The sequence below is a fragment of the Bufo bufo genome, chromosome 6, assembly GCF_905171765.1.
Source record: "Bufo bufo chromosome 6, aBufBuf1.1, whole genome shotgun sequence".
Lineage (NCBI taxonomy): Eukaryota > Metazoa > Chordata > Amphibia > Anura > Bufonidae > Bufo > Bufo bufo.
In genome coordinates this window covers 282,727,757-282,746,293 of record NC_053394.1, presented here as the reverse complement: position 1 = coordinate 282,746,293, position 18,537 = coordinate 282,727,757, and the positions used below count along the sequence as shown (strand labels likewise).

General features: G+C 45.0%; 1 protein-coding gene across 1 annotated transcript in view; it reads right to left on the bottom strand.

Annotated features, from left to right (window-relative positions):
* The window catches only part of ITGB3 (integrin subunit beta 3), an 89,390-nt gene that overhangs the window by 19,414 nt on the left and 51,439 nt on the right, over nucleotides 1–18,537 (bottom strand). Inside the window, 3 exon segments of the mRNA XM_040435622.1 lie at nucleotides 5,084–5,203; nucleotides 7,632–7,735; nucleotides 11,056–11,278. Of these exon segments, the coding sequence (XP_040291556.1) occupies nucleotides 5,084–5,203; nucleotides 7,632–7,735; nucleotides 11,056–11,278 (447 nt within the window).

Sequence of the window (18,537 nt, the reverse complement as noted above, 5' to 3'; positions counted from 1 at the left end):
CTTACAGGACACTAAAAGGACAATTTGCTTTCTTCTGCAAGAGAGCTCATTTGCATACTTTTACTTTGGTATCATTGTCAGGGGTGCACTGCTCATGAGGCCTAGTGAGACGGTGGCCTCAGGTGGACTACAGGGAGTGACAATTTAGCCTCAAGCCCTACATTTCTGTGCAGCCCTGATTACGGTTATACCACATAACTGTATTCAGTTGGTAAATCCCCCAGCCTTTGGCAGACCTGTAAAGGGAAGCATACTTACCTGCTTCCCAGCTCCCTTTCTTCCCGGCCTTGGCTTTTTGGCTCAGCTCCCAGGATGTAAACCTCCATTTTGATTCCACTGCAGCTTAGCTCTTGCTGCAGTGGTGACCTTTCTCCCTTGTGTCATGTGACTAACTGACATGATGCAAGGAGAGCAGGTATATATCTATGTACCGTATTTTTCGCCCTATATGACGCACCGCCCCAAAAGACACACCTAGGTTTTAGATGAGGATAATAAGAAAAATATATTTTTCATTACACCTCAGGTCAGACCACCAATCAGACCCCCAATGTAAATGACCCCAAATCAGACCTCTGATAAGAGCCCCATGCCTCTCATCAGCCCCCATGCCTCTCATCAGCCCCCATATCAGCCCTTATGCCTCTTATCAGCCCCCATTATCATTCATTATGCCTCTCATCACCCCATTATCATCCATGATGCCTCTCATCACCGCCGTTATCATCCATTATGCCTCTCATCATCCCCATTATCATCCATGATGCCTCTCATCACCCCCATTATCATCCATTATGCCTCTTGTCACCCCATTATCATCCATTATGCCTCTCATCATCCACATTATCATCCATTATGCCTCTCATCACCCCCATCATGGCCTCAGATCAGCCCCAAGTTTTATAAAATAAAAAAACACTTACCTCTCCTGCTCCTGGACACCGCCGCTTCTCACCGCCCGTGATCTTCTTCCTCCTGCTGTCGGCTGTGCTGTAAACTGGCGCGCACAGCGTGAGGTCACAGAGCGCCCTCACGCTGTGCATAGCCACTGGACAGACGACAGTGGAGGATCAGGAAGCGGTGACTACAGAGCCTTCACCGCTTCCCGGTGCTACGGTACTAACTCATTAGTATTCGCCTCATAAGACTCAGGGGCATTTTTCCTCCACTTTTGGGGGAAAAAATGCATCTTATGGGGTGAAAAATATGGTATATACTGTGTGTATATATATATATATATATATATATATATATACATACATACATACACACACATATATACACACACACACACACACACACACACACACACACATACATATATACACACACACACACATACACACATACACACAATGCATAGCAGTATCACTTGCTAGTCCTGTATACTGGGAGTATAAATTTATTGTATAATTCTCAGTTGCTGTATATATATATATATATATATATATATATATATACACACACACACAGTGTGGCAGTGGAGCTGCCAGAGGGCCATATGAGGGCCATTAAAATGGTGCATCTCACCCAGAGGAAGCTGGGTGAGAACAAGAAAGGCTGGGAAAATAGTTTTTTCCCACTGTATGCAGCAGCTAGGCTGGTAATTAGCAGCCAGCTAAGGAGCTCAAGTAAATGTGGGCTGAGCTCCTCAATCAGGGCTCCCAGTCTGGGGAAGGAGAAGGCTGCGTCAAGGCCTATGGGAACCAGGACCCTCTAAGGCCTCATGCACACGACAGTATTTTTCACGGTCCGCAAAACGGGGTTCCGTTGTTCCGTGATCCGTGTCTGGTTTTTTTTCCATGTGTTTTCCTTGATTTTTGGAGGATCACCAGACATGAAAAGTGAAAAAAAAATCTAAGTCAAGTTTGCCTTGAAAATGATAGGAAAAAAACAGCGACGGATCAAGGACGCGGATGACAATCTTGTGTGCCTCCGTGTTTTTTCACGGACCCATTGACTTGAATGGGTCCGCGAACCGTTGTCCGTGAAAAAAATAGGACAGGTCATATTTTTTTCACGGACTGGCAAAACGGATCACGGACGCGGATGACAAACAGTGCATTTTCCGAGTTTTCAACGGACCCATTGAAAGTCAATGGGTCCGCAGAAAATCACGGAAAACGGAACAACGGACACGGAACCCAACAACGGTCGTGTGCAGGAGGCCTAACCCTGGTGTTTTGGGGAGCTGGGTGGTAGACCCAGATCCCGATAGAGAGGGAGAAATACTGTGTAGTCAGTGGCCAGACGGCCTAGGATTTATGTTTATGATTTATGTATGGTCTGCTGTAAAAGTGAAAATAAAGCTGGTCGTGGCCAGTTTGCACCCAAATCTGCAGTGTTGGATTGGCTTCTTGAGGTGTGCCAACCGTCTAAGGTGAGAAGACGGCGGCAATCCTGGAGAGCTAAGTGACCCCGAGTTGTCACAATAGAGATCTGTCTAAATCTGTGTTAGTGAGCACTTCTCCTTTGCCAAGATAATCCATCCCACCTCACAGGTGTGGCATATCAAGGTGCTGATTAGACAGCATGAATATTGCACAGGTGTGCCTTAGGGTCCATTCACACGTCCGTGTGTGTTTTGCGGATCCGCACATCACCAGCACTTAATACAAAATGCCTAATCTTGTCCACAATTGCGGACAAGAATAGGACATGTTCTATTTTTTTCAGGAACGGAATTGCGGACCTGGAAGTGCGGATCCGCAATTCCGGATCCAGGCAGCACATCGTGCGACCCCATAGAAATGAATGGGTCCGCAATTCCGTTCCGAAAAATGCGGAACAGAATTGCGGACGTGTGAATGGACCCTTAGGCCTCATGCACACGACCGTTGTGTGCATTCGTGGCCGTTGTTCCGTTTTCCGTGATTTTCTGCGGACCCATTCACTTTCAATGGGTCCGTTGAAAACTCGGAAAATGCACCGTTGTTCATCCGCGGCCGTGATCCGTGTTTCCTGTCCGTCAAAAAAATATGACCTGTCCTATTTTTTGGACGGACAACGGTTCACGGACCCATTCAAGTCAATGGGTCTGTGAAAAAACGCGGATGCACACAACATTGGCATCCGCGTCCGTGATCCGTGGCAGTTGGGAACTTTCACACAGACTGATCGCAGATCCGTCTGCATAAAAGCTTTTTCAGATATGAGTTTTCACTTCGTGAAAACTCATATCCGACAGTATATTCTAACACAGAGGCGTTTCCATAGTGATGGGGACGCTTCAAGTTAGAATATACTACGAACTGTGTACATGACTGCCCCCTGCTGCCTGGCAGCACCCGATCTTTTACAGGGGGCTGTGATCCGCACAATTAACCCCTCAGGTGCCGCACCTAAAGGGTTAATTGTGCGTATCATAGCCCCCTGTAAGAGATCAGGTGCTGCCAGGCAGGAGGGGGCAGACCTGTACCGCCTCCCCTCCCCCCCCTAGTTAAAATCACGTTCCGAATCCCCCATCATTGGTGGCCAGTGCGGCCTCACATCTCCCCCCCCCAGTTAAAATCACGTTCCGAATCCCCCATCATTGGTGGCCAGTGCGGCCTCACATCTCCCCCCCCTAGTTAAAATCCCGTTCCCCCATCATTGGTGGCAGTGGAGAGTTCCGATCGGAGTCCCAGTTTAATCGCTGGGGCTCCAATCGGTAACCATGGCAACCAGGACGCTACTGCAGTCCTGGTTGAAATGGTTACTTAGCAATTTTTAGAAGCATTATGCTTACCTGCGAGCTGCGATGTCTGTGACCGGCCGGGCGCTCCTCCTACTGGTAAGTGACAGGTCTGTGCTATAAGCAATGCGCCGCACAGACCTTTCACTTACCAGTAGGAGGAGCGCCCGGCCGGACACAGACAGCACAGGTAAGTATAATGCTTCTAAAAATTGCTAAGTAACCATGGCAACCAGGACTGCAGTAGCGTCCTGGTTGCCCTGGTTACCGATTGGAGCCCCAGCGATTAAACTGGGACTCCAATCGGAACTCTCCACTGCCACCAATGATGGGGGAACGTGATTTTAACTAGGGGGGGGGGGAGAGGTGAAGCCGCACTGGCCACCAATGATGGGGGATTCGGAACATGATTTTAACTAGGGGGGGGGAGATGTGAGGCTGCACTGGCCACCAATGATGGGGGATTCGGAACGTGATTTTAACAAGGGGGGGGGAGAGGTGAGGCCGCACTGGCCACCAATGATGGGGAATTGGAACGTGATTTTAACTAGGGGGGGGGGGAGAGGGGAGGCCGCACTGGCCACCAATGAATGTAATACAGGGGAGGGAGGGGGGTCTGCCCCCTCCTGCCTGGCAGCACCTGATCTCTTACAGGGGGCTATGATACGCACAATTAACCCCTCAGGTGCCGCACCTGAGGGGTTAATTGTGCGGATCACAGCCCCCTGTAAAAGATCGGGTGCTGCCAGGCAGCAGGGGGCAGTCATGTACACAGTTCGTAGGATATTCTAACTTGAAGCGTCCCCATCACTATGGGAACGCCTCTGTGGTAGAATATACTGTCGGATATGAGTTTCACGATCTAACTCAAATCCGATGGTATATTCTAACATAGAGGCGTTCCCATGGTGATGGGGACTCTTCAAGTTAAAATATACCATCGGATTGGAGAAAACTCTGATCCTATGGTATATTAACTCCTGACTTTACATTGAAAGTCAATGGGGGATGGATCCGTTTGCAATTGCACCATATTGTGTCAACATCAAACGGATCCGTCCACGTTGACTTGCATTGTAAGTCAAGACGGATCCGTTTGGCTCCGCACGGACAGGCGGACACCAAAACGACTTTTTTTTCATGTCCGTGGATCATCCAAAAATCAAGGAAGACCCACGGATGAAAAAACGGTCACGGATCACGGACCAACGGAACCCCGTTTTGCGGACCGTGAAAAAATACTGTCGTGTGCATGAGGACTTAGACTGAGCCCCATTGAAGAGATAGGTCATCAGGTAAAAAATCTTGGAAAACCCCTAAGTACTTGATCCCACTCTTTAGTCACTTATATGATGACATGTTTCTGAAGAACATATGTGAAGAAATGTCAATTATCTGTCACATTCTTACCTGCTTCATTTATGACGTACAATACTGACTTCCCACTGGAGTCCTCATGGTACTGGAACCTGACCACACAGTCATTCTCGTCCTTATAGGTGCAATTCACAGCATCCTTCCCATTGTCAGCTGAACACAAAAGATGAAAACACATATGAGCTGGGCATAACCCCCATTAGTGTCTCACAGTTGTATAAAGGTCAGTACCCAGGTCAATGCTGGCATTGCTCTTCTAGGGTCTTCATAAAGCCACAGTCATAGACCCATACTGTAAGGCCTCTTTCACACTACAGTATGTCGATTTCAGTGTTTTGCGTTCCGTTTTTCACGGATCCGTTGTTCCGTTTTTTTGTTTCCGTTGTGTTTCCGTTTCCGTTTTTCCGTATGGCATATACAGTATACAGTAATTACATAGAAAAAATTGTGCTGGCCATAACATTTTCAATAGATGGTTCAGAAAAAAACGGAACGGATACGGAAGACATACGGATGCATTTCCGTATGTGTTCCGTTTTTTTTGCGGACCCATTGTCTTGAATGGAGCCGTAAATCACGTTCCGTACGTGATTTACGGCCAAATATAGGACATGTTCTATCTTTCAACGGAACGGAAAAACGGAAATACGGAAACGGAATGCATACGGAACACATTCCGTTTTTTTTGCGGAACCATTGAAATGAATGGTTCCGTATTTCCGTATATGGAAACGCAAAAAACGGCCCGCAAAACAAAAACAAAAAAAACGGTAGTGTGAAAGAGGCCTAAGGCCTAGTTCACACGAACGTTTTTTTTTGCGAGTGTACGGGCCGTTTTTTTGTGTTCCGTATACGGTCCGTATACGGAACCATTCATTTCAATGGTTCCGCAAAAAAAGCGGAATGTGTTCCGTATGCATTCCGTTTCCGTATTTCCGTTTTTTCGTTCCGTTGAAAGATAGAGCTTGTCCTATATTTGGCCGTAAATCACGGGTCGTGGCTCCATTCAAGTCAATGGGTCTGCAAAAAAAACGGAACACATACGGAAATGCATCCGTATGTCTTCCGTTTCCGTTCCGTTTTTTCTGAACCATCTATTGAAATTGTTATGCCCAGCCAAATTTTTTCTATGTAATTACTGTATACTGTACATGGCATACGTAAAAACGGAACGGAAAAATGGAAAGGAAACGGAAACACAACGGAACTAAAAAACGGAACAATGGATCCGTGAAAAACGGATCCGTGAAAAACGGATCCGTGAAAAACGGACCGCAAAAAACAATAAAAGCCATACGGTCGTGTGAACTAGGCCTAAGGCTGAGTTCACATGGGCGTTGCGGGAAAATGTGCGGGAACACCCGCGATTTTTCCGCGCGAGTGCAAAACATTGTAATGCGTTTTGCACGCGCATGAGAAAAATCACGCATGTTTTGTACCCAAACCCGAACTTCTTCACAGAAGTTCGGGCTTGGGATCGGTGTTCTGTAGATTGTATTATTTCCCCTTATAACATGGTTATAAGGGAAAATAATAGCATTCTGAATAAAGAAAATAAAGCGTAAAATAGCGCTGGAGGGGTTAAAATAAATAAATAATTTAACTCACCTTAGTCCACTTGATCGCGATGCCCGGCATCTCCTTCTGTCTCCTTTGCTGAACAGGACCTGTGGTGATTGTCCATTACAGGTCAAGGACCTTTGATGACGTCCCTCCGGTCATCACATGATCCATCACCATGGTAAAAGATCATGTGATGGATCATGTGATGACCGAAGTGACGTCACCACAGGTCCATGACCTGTAAAGAATGCTCACCACAGGTCCTGTTCAACAAAAGAGACAGAAGGAGATGTCGGGCTACGCGATCAAGTGGACTAAGGTAAGTTATATTTTTTTTTAACCCCTCCAGCGCTGTTTTACTATGCATTCTGTATTCAGAATGCTATTATTTTCCCTTATAACCATGTTATAAGGGAAAATAATAATGATCGGGTCTCCATCCCGATCATCTCCTAGCAACCATGCGTGAAAATCGCACCGCATCCGCACTTGCTTGCGGATACTTGCGATTTTCACGCAACCCCTTTCACTTCTATGGGGCCTGCGTTGCGTGAAAAACGCAGAATATAGAGCATGCTACGATTTTCACGCAACGCACAAGTGATGCGTGAAAATCACCGCTCATGTGAACAGCCCCATAGAAATGAATGGGTCGGTATTCAGTGCGGGTGCAATGCGTTCACCTCACGCATCGCATCCGCGCGGAATACTCGCCCGTGTGAAAGGGGCCTAAGGGTCAGCTTTTTCCTGGAAGAGAGTCACTGTTGTACATGGGCAACGCCTAGTATGGCAGCTCAGCTCCATTCAAGTAATGGATACATCCCATTGACAAAAGTGGCGCTGTTTCTGTAAAAAATCCTAATCCTAATTTTGAATGTTCCTTTGAACCTCTCTGAAGTGACACATAACTGACTAATACTGAGGCTTGTCACCGGGCTGGATAGATTGAAGCCAGATTGTACTTAGGTAGAGAGAACTTCAACATGTGATTTGAAATTTTAAAGCATGCATTACTTACGTAGTTCTGTCACAGACGCAATCTCGTCCCGACAAATTCTCTTACACAAAGATGCATCTTCAAACCAGGCTCCGCGCTCAAACTTCTTGCATTCCACACAATCCCTGTGTTACAATGGTAGAGATAACAGGACATATAATACATAGAATCCATCGGATGTGTATGTGTATGCTGTCCTGTGTGGATTAATGGTGGTTTTTAAATACAATGGCTACAGGTAAAGGGACCTGCCACTATTTGAGGTCATGACAGGTCCATCTGTCAACAGCAACCTCCCTGTCCATCTGTTTGCATAGACTTGTGAGAAATGGACAACAATTCTCATAACTTTTATTATCTGTGTATGTGTTATACCTGTCGTATGATCCCAATATATGTTCATACCATTCTGTGTCTGGGCCTGCAGTTGGAATACGCACTGCCCTTGGAGGAAATCAGTTTATCACCTGAATGTTAAAAAACTGGCCCTTTGCAAGTGGTAATGAAGATGGTTCCTGGAAATGCAGACACTCAGACCCAATGGAACCTCCCCAGCGGGGTCCAGCAGCTTTTCATATACACTGTCAGAGGTTGAAGAAAATATCTAATCTCTGGTACTACTCATGTATTAATAAATTGATGTGGGCATCGTAGGGGGTCTAAACATCCCATCCCTGACAGCTAGCGTTCCCACATAACCAGTATCTCACCTTCGCGGACAACCACACTGGTTATGTGTGGTATCAAAATGATCAGCCTGATAATATATACATTATTAAAACATGTTGTGGCCTGAATATCCATTGGTGTGGACTGGAAGCCATGTTTTATTAATATTTCAGGTCTGCCAGCTGAGTAAAAGAGGTAGAGCATGCACAGGTAATGAGGGCCTTCCCAGAAGGGTGGGACAGAATAGGAGGGAGACTCCTCTCAGCTCCACCATTTGCCTAATGGGGACAAAAATGAACTATTGGGAACATTTCTTTGACACAATTTGGGGATCCGATCAACATTGGTTTGTGTTCCACTTTCCTCCTGTCTGCGGAAAAACCAGAATGGACTCTGACTACGGTACTTCCTTAGTGAGAAATTGACGTACTAAATGTACTAAATATCAACTGCCTGAATAAAGTACGTTAAGAACATTTTATTGAACAACAATTAAAAATTGGTTCTCCACCAAATATAACAATCAGGCTGGTGGGCAGAGTCGGAGTATAGAAAATGTATGTATATACTATCTCCTCAACTCCCACCGCCATAAAACGTCTCCCTTTTATTATGTGGGAGCTACATAAAGCCCCCAAGGGTAGTGGGCGACTAGGTCCAAACCAGATAATGTCCGGTCTATCCTTCTAACCTTCTATCCCCAGTATATCTCCTGGAGTGAAGGATTAGACCCCTGGTATTATTTAGATGGACCAACCACTGGGTCACCACTACACTATATGAGCGGCTCTGCACTGATAATAATCTACAATAATTGAACTTAGGAAGGCGCATTTATTTGCTCAACGCGTTTCCCTGCCAATATTAAACGGTATTTCCTCAGGAGCATACAGCAACCAAACACAGACATATTGTTACTATTGTTACATCACTCTGATGGTGAGTGTGTAGTGATAGAAACATATACCATGCCCGTCTGTCTCTGATATCGTGCAAGCAGACTTGATAAATCTAGTATAGCAAACGCTGCACGCCTCTGATGGCGTGCGTGCAGCAGAGTAGAGCCTCCGGCACTATGAGGGCCATAGCGCGGGCGATTCCCGCATTGTTTAAATGGAGAACACTCCACCCACTGACTTGCCAAGCCTCCAAGATAGGAGCCAATGAGGTACGAGTATTGTAGCTTCCGCACCTCCTCCTGTCAATCTTCCTTTGCTATCGGCGTCAGGGAAAGTATTTGATACTGTGATATTTGCTTACTTGGGTTACTGTAAGTACTGGGGGACAATGAACCCATTCAGACTTGCCTAGTGTCAGTCTGTACACCACTCACCTGCATAAATCCCCGAATAAAGAGATTCAGGAATGAAGTGCCGTCTGACATTTAATGTATTGCAACAATGGAACAATATCTAGGGCGCAAAGGCACTCTGCCACTGTGAGCCTGCTTGCGAGTGGGGCGCTGTGGGGTTTTCTATGAGCCCTTAATTAATCAGTGTATTGATTTAAATGTCATAGATGGTGCATGAAAAGGATGTGTCGGGGTGTGATCGAGGCACAATCTGAGGCCTGTGTGTAGGGGCGTGGGAGATAGATCGACCCTTAGCAGTCGCACCCGGGTCACGTGACAGGGCAGTTCCCGTACGTAACAAGACTCATAGCTGATTAAAATTCTGTTTTTCTTTTGTCAATCCGAGGCTCCTTTCCCGGGTTATGATGCTTTTTCTTAATAGGCAAATTAGGACTTTGGTGCAATAAGGGCGTCACCATTGCCCCCAAGCTCTACTTATTTCTGTGGTAAGCTTCTCCCTTGCTGTTTGCTAATACCTAGCCCTGTCAATCAAAGCATCCAGGGAGAGAATGGCCACAGAAATGAGTGGAGCTTGGGTCAAAAGAGAGCAATGTTGATGCCTCTGTTGCGCTAAATGCCTAATTTGCATATTAAGAAAAAGTTTCATAGCGCAGCAACAAAAACTCAGATCAACAAAAGAAAAAAACTGTGTTTAATCAGGAGAACCACATCTATGTGTCTATGCAGACAGTTGGATAGGGAGGTCGCTGGCTGCCAATAACTGACACTAGAGGAAGCGTATGGCATACTTCTTTGATATTGAGGGCAACCCAAAATTAGAGGACCGTCAGGTCGAGTACGTCTACTGCTGCTGCATTCATCTCTATGGGACTGACAGACATAGCAGAGTACAGAACCAATGACAATGCACATGATTGACCTGCCACTTTGCCTATTTTGGGAGGCCCTGCAGAGTACAGTGGGGGTCCCAGTAGTAGGACCCTCCACAATGTAATATTTATTTCCTATCCTGTGGATAGGGGATAACTTGAAATTATTGGAATAACCATTTAAACAGTGTGGGTAAGCTCTACAGCTTCTCCTAGTGGCGATTGCAGGCAGCCAGAATTGTATCTTTTAATGCTATGGCTATACATGAAATTTAGAGATCTGTATCAGAAAAATCAAGCTCTTGACTCTATAAAAATATATTAGGAAATTTATAACCACAGATTTTTGGACCTACTGTAAGAACAAATGGGTTTAAGGGTGCACATTAGCACAGTAATGAATAAGTGTAATGCATAGGAGCAAAGCAGTGACTTGACACTTGCCATGAGCAATACTCCTCTCTCTCTCCAGGAGGAGATTATATGGGATTTATATGTGTATAACAGAAGGATCTACAAACTGATAAGAAGAAGGATGTTATAGGGCAAAGTTATGCAATCTGCATAACAAGAGGGTCTACTGGAAAACACTTACTTCTTAAAGGTACAGGCATCTGGACAAGTTGGACATTTTTCACAGGTGTCTCCATATGAACCAGGTTGGGTACAGTCACACTTTCCGCAGACACACTGTCCCCTTCCACTGCAAAGGAGACCGCTGCTGGACATGCACATGTCTGTGCGGGTGGTGCAGTTACAGTAATCTCCTGTCCAGTCAGAGTCACAAATACAATCCCCGCAGTTACACTGTCCATGTCCTGAAAGACAGAAAATATGACACACAAGCTTATGTAAAGGCCCATTTACAATTAGTGTGGATGAACCGTTTGTTCCCGATAATTGCCTGATCTTAGCAGAGGTGAAAGCTGCACCTCCATACAGAGTCATTGTTTCTGCTGCCCTGAAGTAATAAGTTTGGTGTCCGCATCAACGATGCTTTCATCAAAGGGGGGAACGTTTACTCATTCATCGAGTGATCGTTGGCACAGGGCAGTTATCAGGAACAAGTGTTTATAGGAACGCCCCCATAATTATCCCAATCATTGGCCCCTTGTAAAGAGTCCTTTAGACATAATTGTATGGCAAGCCAGGCTACAAGGACCAAGGGTGAGAGATGATAGCATCATATCCCTATATAAACAATGACTTCTAGAACTTAAGGCCCTTTTATATGGGCTGACGACTTTGGTAATTATGGGAAAGCAGTGTTCCTAGGAATGCGCATTCCCGATAATTGCCCTGTTTAAAGGTGAAAATCATTGTTTTTGGGTAGCAGATTGTCCTGACTTAACTGTAATCTGATGTTCATAAAAAATGACTGCCACTGGCTGCAATTGCTTGTCCTCATATAGCAGAAGTCACTGCTATATGTGAATGCAGTTCTTACCTCTGCTGATGATCTGCCAATTATTGGGAATGAATAATTCGTTGTGGATAAGTCCCTGCTGAGTTGGCCTTTGTAAAGGGGCCTATAGGTGCTATTTTCTGGGTATATTGTTTGCCATACATGTGATAAGTATCACATTTAGGCTAGGGCTACATGGCAAATTTAGCTGTGACATTGTGACTGTTGTATTTTGGTCATGGTAAGTTTCAGGTCACCATACGATTTTGTTCACTTTCATTACCGTAGTTGCAAGGCAGACAGAGCTACACAGCGATCTTTGACCTTCTGACAATGTTAAGTGAAAAACCTATGGAATTTCTTAAATGGCAACTCCATCCCTAGTGTTCTATTACTACACATGTAGGACTGTGGGAAATTTCAGATCCCCCACCAAAGGAATGTAAGATTTCTGAGGCGAGGATGTTATCTAGTTTCATGTGTTTGCCTCTTTGATGAGTAATTTTGATGGTAAAAACAGACATTTTGCCCTCTGCACAGTAAAAGTTGGAATCACAGAAGTCAAAGAAGTTTACACATTAGATGATGACTTTGGTTTACCAAAGTAAAAATAGTAAGAACTACGTATATGAAGGGGAACATGTTTTGTCTCAATCTTTGTACTGTGAACATTGTTGTATGACGAAATAAATTTAGCCAAAATGTGATGTTTACAAAAAAATAATAAAAATCCCATTTAAAGTGGCTTAGCCTGACCAATTATCCCACATAGTCAGCCTACTATATCCTGTTGTGAAACCAAAATGATATACTCTTACACATTCTATTACTTTCTAAATTTCAGCAAAGAAAATTCCCCTAACATCTAAACTATCCATTTAGTTTCCTCCTATTACTCCATATAACCTCTCCCTATATCTCCTCCTATTACTCCATATAACCTCTCCATATATCTCGTCCTACTATTCCATATAACCACTCCCTATATCTCTTGATATTACTCCATATAAACTATCCCTATATCTCCGCCTATTACTCCATATAAAATCTCTCTATATCTCCTCCTATTACCCCATATAACCTCTCCCTATATCTTCTACTATAACTCCATATAACCTTTCCCTATATCTCCTCCTATTACTCCATATAACCTCTCCATATATCTCGTCCTACTACTCCATATAAACACTCCCTATATCTCTTGATATTACTCCATATAAACTCTCCCTATATCTCCTCCTATTACCCCATATTACCGCTCCCTATATATCTTACTATTACTCCATATAAACTCTACCTATATTTCCTCCTATTACTCCATATAACCTCTCCCTATATGTCCCCCATATAACCTCTCCCTATATCGCCTCCTATTACTCCATATAACTTCCCCTATAGCTCCTCCTATTATTCCATATAACCTCTCCTTCTATCACCTCTTATTACTCCATATAACCTCTCCCTCTATCTCCTAATATTCCAAATAACCTCTCCCTATATCTTCTCCTATTACTCCATATAACCTATCCCTATATCTCATCCTATTACTCCATATATAGCTCTCCCTATATCTCCTCCTATTACTCCATATAACCTCTCCTTATATCTCCTTCTATTACTCCATATAACCTCTCCCTATATCTAATCCTATTACTCCATATATAGCTCTCCCTATATCTCCTATTACTCCATATAACCTCTCCATATATCTTTTCCTATTACTCCATATAACCTCTGCCTATATCTTCTCCTATTACTAAATATAACCTTTCCCTATATTTCCTCCTATTACTCCATATAACCTCTCCCTATATGTCCCCCATATAGCCTCTCCCTATATCTCTTACTATTACTCCATATAACCTCTCCTTATATCTCATTCTATTACTCCATATAACCTCTTCTTATATCTCCTTCTATTACTCCATATAACCTCCTCCTATATCTCCTCCCATTACTCCATATAACCTCTCCCTATATCTCCCCCATTACTACATATAACCTTCCCTATATTTCCTCCTATTACTCCATACATCCTTTCCCTATATGTCCCCCATATAACCTCTCCCTATATTTCCCCCTATTACTCCATATAACCTCTCCTGATATCTCCTTCTATTACTCCATATAACCTCTCACTATATCTCCTCCTATTACTCCATATAACCTCTCTCTATATCTCATCCTATTACTCCACATACCCTCTCCTACAGTATACCTCTTCCTAATATTTTATATAACCACTGCCTATACCTCTTATTACTCCATATAACTTTTCCCTATATCTCTTCCTGTTATTCCATATAATCTCTCCCTATATCTCTTACTATTACTCCTTATAACCTCTTCTATAACTCCTCCTATTACTCCACACAATTGTGGCACTTCCTACTACTTTCTCAGTTCATAGGAAATAACTGGCTGGACTCTATAGGAATACTGCTAGTGCTAGTAAAATGTGAAAAAACAAAGCTGTGAACTTTACTCTTGATGTTATCAGGAGGTTTGGGCTGCTCCACCATCTATAAACATTTCTTAGATGTTAGGATCATTTTACACAAATGAAAGATCTGGCAGACTTTTATGGATGAATGTTTGCAAAAACGCTTATTTTCGATTATCTGTAAGTGTAAAGGTGATGGCAATCATCCAATGAACAAGCACTTGTTCATCAGGTGATCGTGTTGTTCGGGCGGTATAGAAAAACCTTCTTCCTGTACAGCAGATGGTGGTGTATAAACAATGATCTGCTGAGCTGGAACAACATTGCTTGTCCCCATACAGCGGTAAATGCAGCCCTCATCTCCACTGATAATCTGACAATGATCAGGAGCATCTACTTCGTTCCCAATAATCTGACAGATCATCGGTCTGTGTAAAAGGACCCTTATGCTATGTGGGATTGTCACTACCAGAGCTTTGGGACGTTCTCACGGCTCTGTTTCTCCACCCCTGTGATGATGTCACTACTAGAGCTGGGAGGAGTTCTCACTGCTCTGTTTACTTTTGGTTTCCTTCCTCCCAGCTGTTCCTCATGCGTTTGATTTCCCTCTCTTTATATCACCCCTCCTCCTATTGTAGGGCGTGGATTATAGTTCTCATTTCACTTGTAGCTCTTGCTTTAGTATCTTCACTTGTAGCTATCAGTTCACTGGACCTGTGTTCTGCTGCAGCAAGCACTCCGGATATTGCCAGCTGTCCTTGGATCCGTCTTCTTTGCGGCTGCAACACCTTCAGCTAAGTGTACAGACATTGTTGTGTACCTGATTATTTTCTGACTGGATCTGAGGTGGCCACGGTTCCCTCCATATACTGAGTAGGGCACCGGTGGCCGTGCCCCTTCCACTATTGTAGGGGTTACAGTGGTCATCAGTCTTAGGCACGTGGGCATGCCTCGTTCCGCCATTTGGATCCGGGCATGTGCTTTAGCAGCATAGGGAGAGCTCTGAGGGTCGGACAGGGGTCACCCTTTATCCTCCCTAGTTTGGGTCCGGTCAGTAGCTCTTTTACTGTGTATACTATTGTTGCTCACATACAGCCGTGACATTATAATCCACCAAAACCGTCCTTTTTTGACATGGATCCGCTTTCTGGCCTGGTTGACCGCATGCAGGGTCTTTCTTTGGAAGTAGCGGATCTCCGTCAATCTATGACTCAGCTTCAAGCATTGGGCTCTGCTCCGGCTCATGGAGTCTGTTGCGAGCCAAAGGTCTCACTTCCGGAAACGTTCTCCGGGGGCAGTGAGAATTTTGTTCGCTTCAGAGAGGCATGCAAACTCCATTTTTGCTTGTGTCCCCACTCCTCTGGTAATCAGGAGCAGAGGGTGAGGATTGTCATCTCCCTGCTCAGGGGTAATGCTCAGACTTGGGCTTTTTCGCTGCCATCAGGGGATCCCTCCCTTCGATCCGTGGAAAGATTTTTTGTGGCCCTGGGGCAGATTTATGATGACCCGGATCGTGTTGCTCTGGCCGAATCTAACTTACGTGTTTTATGCGAGAACAAACTGTCTGCGGAGCTTTATTGTTCTGAATTTCGGAGATGGGCAGCTGATTCGGGTTGGAATGATGCTGCACTCCGGAGTCAGTTCTGTCATGGTCTCTCAGAGAGATTGAAAGATGCGTTTGCTTTCCATGAGAGACCAACGTCCTTAGAGTCTGCCATGTCATTGGCGGTACGCCTTGACAGGCGTCTAAGAGAAAGAAACGAGACCTCTCTGTCCATCCATTGTCAGTCTAGGGGCAGTGGTGCGGACTCATTCAGTGTGCAGGGGCCTCATCCTGTCTCGCTCCCCTCTAAGGAGGAGCCCATGCAGCTAGGTCGACTTGCCCCTGATAAAAGAGGATTTAGTCCTCAGAGTATGGTGTGTTTTTGTTGTGGGGGCATAGGTCATTTGGCAAATGTTTGTCCGTCTAGGAGATTCTTGAACTGTACTAAGAGTGATAATAAGAGAAAAACCTCAAAAGGTAAATCATCAAACTCTGCTTCATCTGCTACTTTGGGCAAAGTTGATGTAGGAATTGATGCTTTTCCTCTGACCTGCAGTTCCCGTTTTCTCCTGTCTGCCAGGGTGGTGCTAGAGAGCAAAGTCATTTCTTGTGAGATTTTTGTCGATAGTGGAGCGGCCGTCAATCTTATTGACACTCAATTTGTAGCCATGCATGGTTTTCAGGTTTGCACATTAGAAAAGGATATACCTATTTTTGCTATTGACTCTGCTCCACTCTCACAGAGATCTCTGAAGGGCATTGTTCACAATATCCGGCTAGCTGTAGGTGACACTCATGTGGAGGATATATCTTGTTTTGTCCTTAACGGATTGCCTTCTCCTCTAGTTTTGGGGTTACCCTGGCTCACTAGACATAACCCCACTATTGATTGGCAAGGAAGGCAAATAAATGAGTGGAGTGACTTTTATAGAGAGAATTGTCTCACAGCGACTTTTGCAGAGGTGTCTACTAAAACTGTGCCATAATTTCTCTCTGATTTCTCGGACGTGTTTTCCGAGAGCGGTGTTCAGGAGCTACCTCCTCACCGGGAGTTTGACTGTCCCATTAACCTCATTCCCGGCGCCAAGCTGCCAAAAGCACGCCTCTACAATCTCTCACAACCGGAAAGAATCGCAATGCGAACTTATATCTCTGAGAGTCTCGAGAAGGGGCATATTCGTCCCTCAAAGTCACCTGTGGCCGCAGGGTTTTTTTTTGTTAAAAAAAAAGATGGCTCTCTGAGACCTTGCCTAGATTTTAGGGAGCTGAACCGTATCACGATTCGCGATCCCTATCCCCTTCCTCTGATCCCGGACCTCTTCAACCAAATTGTTGGGGCCAAGGTGTTTTCCAAATTGGATTTGAGAGGCGCGTACAACCTGGTCAGGGTCAGAGAGGGGGATGAATGGAAAACGGCCTTTAATACCCCTAACGGGCATTTCGAGCATCTCGTTATGCCTTTCGGCCTGATGAATGCTCCGGCCGTCTTTCAGCATTTTGTTAATAGTATTTTCTACCATTTAATGGGGAAATTTGTATTGGTGTATCTTGATGATATTTAGATTTTTTCCCCTGATGTTCAGACCCATCAGGATCATCTTTTTCAGGTTCTGCAGATTCTGCGGGAAAATAAATTGTACGCCAAGCTGGAGAAATGTCTTTTTATGGTATCGGAGATTCAATTTCTGGGTTTTCTCCTCTCTGCTTCTGGTTTTCGCATGGATCCGGAGAAGGTCCGTGCTGTACTTGAGTGGGAGCTTCCTGAGAATCAGAAGGCATTGATGCGCTTTCTGGGTTTTGCGAACTATTACAGAAAGTTCATTTTGAATTATTCCTCTGTTGTCAAACCCCTCACTGACATGACAAAAAAGGGGGCGGATTTTTCCTCTTGGTCGGAGGAGGCGCTTGCAGCCTTTTCTAAGATTAAAGAGAGTTTTGCGTCTGCTCCCGTCTTGGTGCATCCCGATGTTTCCTTACCTTTTATTGTTGAGGTGGATGCTTCCGAGGTGGGTGTGGGTGCGGTTTTGTCCCAGGGCCCTTCTCCTGCCAAATGGCGACCCTGTGCCTTTTTCTCTAAAAAACTCTCCCCGGCAGAGAGAAACTATGATGTGGGAGATAGGGAGTTGTTGGCCATCAAGTTGGCTTTTGAGGAATGGCGCCATTGGTTGGAGGGGGCCAGGCACCCTATCACCGTTTTTACCGACCATAAGAATCTGGCATACTTGGAGTCGGCCAGGCGTATGAATCCGAGACAGGCCAGATGGTCTCTGTTCTTCTCCAGATTCAATTTTGTTGTTACATTCCGACCTGGGATAAAAAATGTGAAGGCTGATGCTCTCTCTCGCTGTTTTCCGGGAGGAGGAAACTCCGAGGACCCGGGTCCCATTTTGGCGGAGGGGGTAGTTGTTTCTGCTCTATATTCCGATTTGGAGGCCGAGGTCCAGGCTGCCCAGACTGAGGCACCTGCCCGTTGTCCTTCTGGGAAGTTGTTCGTGCCTCCTGAGCTACGTCACAAACTCTTTAAGGAGCATCATGATACGGTTCTTGCTGGTCACCCCGGGAGTAGAGCCACGGTAGATCTCATTGCTCGGAGATTTTGGTGGCCGGCTCTTCGTAAGTCGGTGGAGGGTTTTGTGGCTGCTTGTGAGACGTGCGCTCGCGCTAAGGTCCCTCGTTCACGGCCTTC